Source organism: Ciona robusta, chromosome 5 (assembly GCF_009617815.1).
Source record: "Ciona robusta chromosome 5, ASM961781v2".
NCBI lineage: Eukaryota > Metazoa > Chordata > Ascidiacea > Phlebobranchia > Cionidae > Ciona > Ciona robusta.
In genome coordinates this window covers 3,824,352-3,833,823 of record NC_143239.1, presented here as the reverse complement: position 1 = coordinate 3,833,823, position 9,472 = coordinate 3,824,352, and the positions used below count along the sequence as shown (strand labels likewise).

The following is a 9,472-nucleotide window of genomic DNA, read 5'->3' as shown; positions in this document are numbered from 1 at the left end:
CCATTTAGTTTTATACTTGACGGTTCTTTGTTATGGTGTGCAATAAAATACCTATGTTGTAACCTTCCGTGCCGCAAAAAAAGTGTTTTTATTGCCTACTAGAGAACAAAGCTGTAATGAATAAGCACGTATCCTTATAATATGCCTCACTTTAGGAAGAGTATTCTCTCTATACTAGTGTTAGGAGCATATACCGGATTTCAATAAAGAGACCCCGCATACCGCGTCACACTGCGGTGGACTGTATTTCCTATTCAACAACATGCAATTTTATTGAGCCAGTAATTCTTGCTAGCTAAAACCTTGTGCTCGAAATAAAGTTACAAGAACTTTCATCAAGTTACAGCTTATAATGTAATACCATCACGCCCACAATCTTCAGCAACAAAATTGACAATGGAGACAAATAAATAACACACGACCACAGTAATACGGGCAGCAGATTGTAAACTTCACACAAAAACACTATTTCATCAAATTCAATCATGTTTTAATGTTGTTTTTTTTTACACCAAGTTGGATGCACTCAGTGTATGTTTTTGATTCGGCAGAGGAAGCCTTGATCAAAATATAGTTGTGCATGATTGCAGAGATTTTGCGACGGAACAACTTGATGTTATGGCTAACGTATATAACAGCAAATACATAGTAATTCCACACAAGAGACAGGTTTTGGCAAATAAAAGTGATTTTCAGAAATTGATGTTTACTCCAGAGAGCTGAGAAGCATCAGAAAGAAGTCCAATCCCATCGTCATGGCAACTGGAGGTACTAGATGAAGTGGAACTTCCCAAAATTTGATTTGGGTTTGAGGAATGCGCAAAATAAACTGAAAATTCAAAATAATATTTTTCAAACTGTGTTTTTGCATTATTACAAAATATACTACAATATATATATATATATATGTTTTTGAACTACTAATTCAATGTATAAATAATCAGTATAATAGCTTCTGTTGTGAAAAATAATAACAGTATTACAACACCAAAAGGTCTAAAAAAAGAGTCTGAATATTTTAAAAACCAAGCCATTTAACACAGAGCCTCATTTTGCAGTGAATCATTTCAAAATGCCTACATATGTTTTCCATATTGTAACAATACATACCAGTATCTCCTGAAGTTAAAATTATCTCATTGTCACCAGGTGTAGGAACTGTCACCTCATGACTTGTGTTAGGATCAGTTTTAAGTTCAAGGATTGTCAGAATGTTAACCATTCCACTTTCAGTTGAAACAGATTCTGACTGTATAAAAATATTTAGTGAATTATGATCAAATTTATGAACATTTTATAAGCTTTCTTATAAGTTCAATAAACATAAATTTTCTGGATACTTTATACCAAAGCAAATATAATTAAATTTCTGGACAGTTCAAATGTTTTCTTTTAAGTTTATTAACACAATTTTTTAGACATATGTCATTTCATACGTTTTCTTATAACTTTAATAAACATATTATTCTAAAATGGACCAAATATCATTGATAAAAACACACAGAACAGAACTTGCATGAAAAAAACTTTCAAACAAAAAAATACGATTTACTTAGTAAAAAATACCTATTCTAATTTCTAAAATATATTGTAACAAATCGCAATATTAACAGTTTTATTGAAACATAGTTATCACATACAACTTACGTCTTGAGTTTCACCATCAGGAGATTGAATGGTGTAAATACCTTCTGATGATGGTGAACTAAGGGGGTAGACTTCTTGCGCAAGTGTTAGTGCCCCATCATTTGTATCACATAACAGAACTGTGTTCATGGTGAAATACAACAGAAAAGTGTCACTTTAATTGTAGTTAATATAATAACATCATTGATTTAATAAAATAAAAAAAATTTTTTTTTGCAAAAAATGTACTAACTTTTTAAAACAACATATTAACCTTTGTTCAAAGGGTTATATTGAGATAAAATCAAATCTGTTAAAAAATAAAACCTGTTTCGGAATGGTAAAAGAATGTTTAAAAAATTTCATTTTTTATACTTCATAATAAAATTTATTTTCTCACCGTTACTTTCTGATAAATCAAAGTCATTCTTGTGATGGTTACAAATGGATTCCTGTAAAAAATACAACACTAAGCAACTACTAACTACAAAACACTAATGCTGAGAAGTTATTATTGCAATTTTAACATTAATCAATGTGGTTTACCATGCATAACAACTGTGAGTGTAACTGCATACTAGCAATGTTCCACAGGTTTCGTTAAACAAAAACAATACTGCCACAGTGCCACATACTTTTTCGCTAAAACACAGGTTTCGTTAAAACAAAAACTATACTGCCTTTTACTTTTTCATTAAAACATAAGTTTTGTTAAAATAAAACCTATATTGCACTGTCACATACTTTTGCTTCAAAGAAACATCAAATAGACTAACCACATTTATAGAAAAAAATGTCTTATACTTACAGATTCCGTTCTTGGTCGGACAATTGCATTTAAACTGTGTTGCATTGAGTTGAGTGGGGGTGGGTTGCTTGGTGCAAGGAAATTGTTGTTGTCGTTGTGTTTGAATAAGTTTTCCTCGTATACATTACTCGATATGGTGCTCCCTTCTTCATTAGTTACAGTGACAGGAGCTCGTTCTGTGGAGTTGGGTAACGCTGTAAAAATGAAAATCAAATGAAAATTGAAAAGAAATAAGTATAAATTAAAAAAAAAACAAAAAAAACAGTAAAATGACATTTATGTTTGGGTAAGGTTGTAATCTTGTAAAAATAAATATAAAATAAAAATTAAAAGCAAAAAAGGAAACTAATTTTGTATAAGAACTTTGGTAGGAACAGTATAAGATTTTTTGTAATTTCAAGTATGACAAAAAATCCGCACCCTATTTAAGATTTAGAACAATGTTTATATCAAAAACTTTGTCAACTATAAGTAAAACTGTAACAGGAAAAAGTAGAACAGCTGTACATTCTGAAATAAAAGTATAACAAAAACTATTCTACCGTATATAATATTTATTATTACTATTAAAATAAAAAAATACATGGCACATAAACTCAAGATAACACATAAGCGGTTACTCACGTTTTTTCGGAGAAAATTTATTTGTAATGATGGATTTAATTAACTGGCGTGGACGGTCACAAATATTCATTGCTTGCTCAGAGTAGAGGGATTTTAGAACCTGAACACTTTCTGTAAAAAGAGTATTAGATGAAAAAGAAGTGAATTGGCTCTATTATCAACACTTTTGTTAAATGCTTTTTCAAATGGTATTTTTAAATCATTTTTTGGTGAATTAACAAATTCAAGAAATAGTTTTAATAAAGTTCAAGAACACATATTTGATTTTGTTTTTGTTGGTTAGACATTCATGTCTCAACCATCTTTAACGCACTGTGAGGTCCATAAGATAGAAAACTGTGTGTCTCGACAATATGCAAACTTTGCCTCAAGCCCTAGGACGTAGCACATTATAGGACTATTCCCACATAGAAAATACACTCTTTGACTCATGGCTTTAGATAGGGCATAGGCAATTGCAATTTCAATATATATATATATATCTAATATCTATACATACATAATATATATATATACAGGAATTCTAACCCCATCTGCAATTTATATATATGTACACATTAGTTCCAACCACAACGATACATTGTCCAAAATGCGGTATTTCCGTAAGAGATAAAAATAGAAAAACTTAAGAGACTGACAACTTACCAGGAAAATCCAGATTATCCAAGTTAAATTCAGACAGTGGTTTCTTGAGATGCGACCACTTACAATGCAACCATTGTGGTGAGCGGGAACTTTTCCAACCATCACTTAACGCCGACCAATTTATTTCATTCTCAGACTTTGCACCAAGTTCAGCAACTCTGTGTTGTATAATAATGTAGGGTAAGATGCGACACCTTTAGCACATAATATTCAAATATCCTGATCAGGTTTTAAAACAACGGTCTTTGAGTGTCGAGAGTAAGGTTTTACAATTCCTTGTTCTTATCAATGAACTATGGGTTTTGTAATCTAGTATACAATAGCTCTACTTCTCTACAATTTGAAATGCATAAAGTTAGTAAAGTAAAGTAAAAATAAATAAGATACTATTATTTTCCAATGACTAAGATATATGGTATCTTACAATTTACTGCCAAAACTGTTTTAAATGAATAAATGAACGTAGCTTATAAATTTGAAATAGACAAAGTTAGTGAAGTAGTATACAACAACTTTACATATTTTAACTCATAGAGATGAATTGGTTAAAAAAATAGAGTGTTTCTAACTCACCGATCTACAAGAAGTTTGTTATCCATCCTCGACCATTCTTCACCACTTCTTAACTTCCAGTTCAAATAATTCAACCATTTCGCCCGGCATTGCTTTTCGGACCGAGTTTGAACCTGAAAGTTGAAGTGAATTTTTCCATGTTTAAAAAAAACATTTTTTTCTAACAAAAGCAGAATCTTCAGTGTAAGTGATAATATATCATAATAGTTAGATATTTAATTTATACAGTAAAGAAACACACTGTACAAAAACTGAAAAACACATTTACCCATGTGTAGAGATATTGTTTACTAGATTACAAGCGCTGAAGCGCATATTACTTAATACCCCACAAGCAACACATAAAAAAGAATTTCTTACGATTCTTGCCACCAAGTTCCAAGTAATTCCTTTAGAAACTGCTTCACCAACTTGTGTTTGTGTAACGTAGTGAACAGCCATCGTCAACATGTCTTCCTCATGGTTTGTCCATTTACCTAAAAATTCACAAGTAACTTCCACCCAAAAAATTCTATCATTTACTTAGAAATTTTACAAATATGTTTTAAATATATATTCGCAAAAATTTTACTTTCTCAGTCAAATTTTACATATAAATACCACCACGCACCATTTACCTATGAATTTCACGAATATTTTGAAATAAAACATTTTTTTTAATAATATTAACAACTAAAACTAAACTATAAACAAAAGTTTAATACGTTAAACTTTAGAAAATCATATCGAAGCCACTTAATGCTTAAACTTGGTATAAATCTAGACCAAAACTGTCTAACAGAGGTCACAAGTATTTAATAAACCTCTCTAAAACGAGATGCAAAGAAAGTATAACAAAATTTAACTGTGCTAAAGGTTAACAATGCTTACTGGCTAAGTGGTTAGATAGGGTTCAGATTTATTCAACAAAATGCAACTCAAGAAAAGGTAACCCTTGAAGATTTACTCCAGAAAATGCAGCCAAAAAGCGAACAAAACATATACTACACAACAAGACTCACCAATACGAATTTCATCCTGACCAGGTCTTAGCAAACGGCACCGATCTTTTACCGAATCTGAACTTCTTCCCATCTTCTGTGCGATAACTCCCCACTTTTCCCCATGTTGTTCGTATAACTCGCGTAGTGTGGCTAACTCCTCACTGGAATATCTGAACAAATGAAACATTTTAAATTATGGTAAATACTTTTATGGGAACTTATTTTAAAGCATAAATATGAAGAAAGTTGCCTGGTTAATTCTTTAATAGAATATCATAAACAATATGTGATTTGAAATTTAAAAGTATTGTAAATTTTGATTTTCCTGTATAAGTATGAAATAAATTGCTGGATTAACTGACAAACTGTATTCCTGGTGCTGAAGGTAACATCAGTATAATATGTCCAAAATATATGTTCTGATTATGGTAACTACTTCCAACAGAAATTGTTTTATCATATAAATACGTAAAATTCTGCTTGAACGGTTGACAAACTGTTGGTTTAAATAAAATCTTTATTAGAAAAATTGGTTCTTAGAAAATATAATATTTCTGGTGCTGAAAGTAATAGCATTATAATAATGTCAGTTTGCCAAAAAAAAGCATATGTTTCTGACAAAACAGAAATAATCAAATATGTTTCAGTACAATATAAACTCATCTAAATTTTATTAAAACAAAGTAACCAAAGTCTATAAAAAAGGTGCCCAATAGCAAAACACAAATTTAACAGTAAATCATTTCCTTACTTTCCCTTGTGGTTCTTTTTATCATACATTCTCTTTACTCTGCGATACACAGCAAATAGAGGTCGATTGAGGCCAGCAGCAATGTATGGATAGAAGTCTTTCCTGTCATCTTTACTGCTTTCGAATATTATCTCTTCAGGATTTTTGATTCTTCGCTCCTGAGATAAAAAAATGGAAAAAAAAAATGTTGTTGAAGTTTAGATTTTTTGTTATTTTCATGTTTTGGGAATCTGAACCTGATGTGGTACTTATATTATTTGATGATTTTTGTTACACCATAACATAATAGTAGATCGAGGGAAAACGAGACACCTTTTTATTTAATTTTCTCGTCCCATTTGTTAGTAAACAAAGAACATTCAAAGAGTTATAAAACCGTGTCCTCACAACTCCGATAGACTGTTGTTAATTGTTTAAAACACGATCAGGATATTTGGATATTATGTGGTAATGGTGGCCCGTCTTCCCCCACCCTACTATAATAAAATTTCTACAGTCATGCAGCAAAGCAAAGATTAAGTCTAACCAATGGTATAATAAAGAGAAATATTTTTAGGCAGTTACTATTATGAGTCGTTCATTCAAACTTCTATTATTGCGGGTACTGCATGTAACAAAACAATTTACCTGACAATATCTTTCAATGTTTTGCTCGAGTACTTGTACTTCTGCTTTACTCCACATACCAGTTGTCCACGTGTGTCCGCTGTCCTTCAGTTGTTCTTTGTGTAACTTGGCTGTGATCCAAATATTTCGAACAGGGTCGCTTTCGACGGAAGATAAAAGCTGAAATAATACACTGGTTATGCATGCACACAATTAATTTATTATACCACATATTAATATATTATAAATGTTAAGAGTAAATCAAGAAATTTATAAAATATAAACGGCCCATTAAAGTTTTTTTCTAGAAGTTTAATAACGATACACAAATTATAACTTTAAAGTGTACATAAAACTAAACTAGTAAAAATATTAACTGTGAACCAAGAATTTGATAAAATATAAATAACCAAAAAAAGTTTTTTTTTAGAACGGCAAATAAGTTATAACGATACACAAATTATAAGTGTACATGAAAACAAACTCAGTTAAAAAATACATATTAATCAATACAGCATGAACAATACTTCCCAGAATAATTATGGTGTGTGTATATTAAAAAACTAACAGCAGTAACTTTATTTACTAGTCTACTAATGCACCATATTATTAAAAAAATAAAATTAAAACAAATCACAAATGAAATAGTTTGTAAATACCTTTTTATTAGCAGTTACTGCTCTTCGTTTTTTTGGTTTGAAACCTTCGTCAATTTCAAGTGTCAATTGTGGTTCAGGTACTGTTACTGTATTATTCTGTAAAACACATAGGAAATTTTTGAAATTAAACCTACTTTATTCAGGTACTGTTACAGTATTTTTTATTTAGGTTTTATTCATGTACTGTTACTATATTAATTTGTACAACACATACAAAAAGTATGAAATTATCAAAAAATTAAGCCTATTTATTATTTACAACACATAGAAAAAAACTGTACAACACAGAGAAAAACTAACAATAAAGTAAGTTTAATTAGTACTTATTAACTAAAACTGAAGTAACCTTGGCAGACAGTGAGACAGGCTTAACAAGTGCATATCTTGTTGCAATTTGCAGTCATAAAATCAATAAATAGTCTTGACTTATTTTGACATGTCAGCCAGATTTTCAAAAATGAACTTTGTTACCTATTCTTCATTAACCATCTCTTTACTTTAAGTTGGCCAATGTAGCCAATATAAAATTAGGTAAAAAATACATGAAAATATGAAATTTGACTCACATTTGCCGCACAATGAGAGACACTTTGAGCTTGGGAAACAGGTAAGAGAGTAAGGACCAGCTGGTCATCACATTCCCCTATAATATATATTATATATTAAAACTGTTTTTTGTTAAATAGGCTACAATCTTATGATTAACTAGATTTTAGACTTTAAGTCTGGATAAATCTCTACACATGTTTTAGTAGACACAGGCCATGTAGTAAGTTGTAAATGTAGCAACAGAGTAAAAATTAATGAGTCTAGTATGTTGCTGGTTTGATTATGAAAACGACAAATTTATTAGAAAACACAAAAATATTAAAAAAAAATATATATATATATATATATATAAACAATATTAGTAAATTTTCAGATTGAGTCAACATTATGCTCGGTTATAATTAAATAAAATATTTAGTTATTATCATAGGTCTAATTTACCGCGGACAACTTCAAATGTAGGGGTAGCAAACACTGTTTCTGTGGTTTCTATGTTTGTTGTTTGCGTGCTCGATTGCGAAACAGTTTCTTGTTCCTAAAGAGTTTTAAAAAATACTAACTTGAGTTGTTAAAAAAGTTTAGCATGTAAGTAAGCTATGTAATATTTTTTGTACATTATAATTAAATTATAGTATTGTATTTAAAACTTTAAATTAAGTGTCGTGTGTCAGAGCAGGGTGATGGGCCAACACCAGCATTAATGTCAAGACCTATAGGATGTACAGATTTGCAATTTAAAATTATATATTATAGGTTTATTGCAATTAATGCAATTAAACCAGTGTTCTTGCCATAATGGTATTAATGAGATATTGACTAGGGCATATTATTGAAGAAGTTATAATTTAATATTTATATAGAGAGAGAGATATGGTATTTAACAAATGCCAATGACAGAAATATTTTTGATTTATTATTGTTTACCAAATTTCTTGCAATAGATATAATATATTATCTCTAATACCTGCAATAGTTGTTGTAATAAGTAAAAAGTGAAAAAAAAATTTAATTCATTAACCTGTTTACGTTTATCCAGCTTAATTTTTTTGCAAGAATTGGTCAAGTATTTCTCCGTTTCGTCAATTTCACTGCTGAGATCGCTTGTGTATTGAATACACGGTGTTGCATCATGTCGTTGTTGTTGTTCTTGCACAGCCAAGTGAACTTTTTCAACTGATTTCCGTTTCAACTTGTAAGGGTGTGCTGTAGAATGAATGCATATATAGAAATGAGAAACAAAACACATTTTTACTGAAGGAAATTTAATGAATTGTATATAATGGCATCACAATCAGTATACAGTAAGAAAAAACCAAATATCCTATACCTTTACGTCGTCTGTTTGATTCGGTAGATGCGCTTTGAAACAACTCGCAATTTATAAGACTTGTCATAATTTAGCCCTCTGTAGACGTTGTGGTACTACTATTGGAAGAAAACCCTCATAGATAAGGAATCGCTATTTTTAATCTACACAAACACATCAACAACTACTTACAAAACCACAAGTAGAGTCAGTAACGCTGGTTATGCATAATTATATGTTGTTGGCGAATTCGCCAAAATAGAAAATGCTATTTAAGTATTTTTTTATTTTTATGAACGCTTAACAGGCAAAACTTTTAGTAAAATATTCATAAAAATGAAC

General features: G+C 30.3%; 1 protein-coding gene across 2 annotated transcripts; it reads right to left on the bottom strand.

Moving 5' to 3' along the window:
• Positions 1 to 330: 330 nt before the first annotated feature.
• On the bottom strand, positions 331 to 9,371 carry LOC149735723 (uncharacterized). 2 transcript variants are annotated; one of them, XM_089877915.1, is made up of 17 exons: positions 9,152 to 9,371; positions 8,843 to 9,027; positions 8,266 to 8,359; positions 7,842 to 7,918; positions 7,276 to 7,371; positions 6,638 to 6,796; positions 6,011 to 6,168; positions 5,278 to 5,429; positions 4,637 to 4,752; positions 4,277 to 4,389; positions 3,704 to 3,861; positions 3,059 to 3,169; positions 2,435 to 2,610; positions 2,027 to 2,078; positions 1,648 to 1,766; positions 1,111 to 1,249; positions 331 to 829 (listed from the first exon to the last, which is right to left on the bottom strand). In XM_089877915.1, the coding sequence occupies exons 1-17, from the start codon at positions 9,216 to 9,218 to the stop codon at positions 693 to 695; spliced, it is 2,109 nt and encodes a 702-aa protein (XP_089734041.1). In that variant the 5' UTR covers positions 9,219 to 9,371; the 3' UTR covers positions 331 to 692. The 2 variants fall into 2 exon arrangements, with proteins under 2 accessions (XP_089734041.1, XP_089734040.1); XM_089877914.1 differs by having other exon boundaries at positions 2,435 to 2,628; positions 9,152 to 9,370.
• Positions 9,372 to 9,472: the final 101 nt, after the last annotated feature.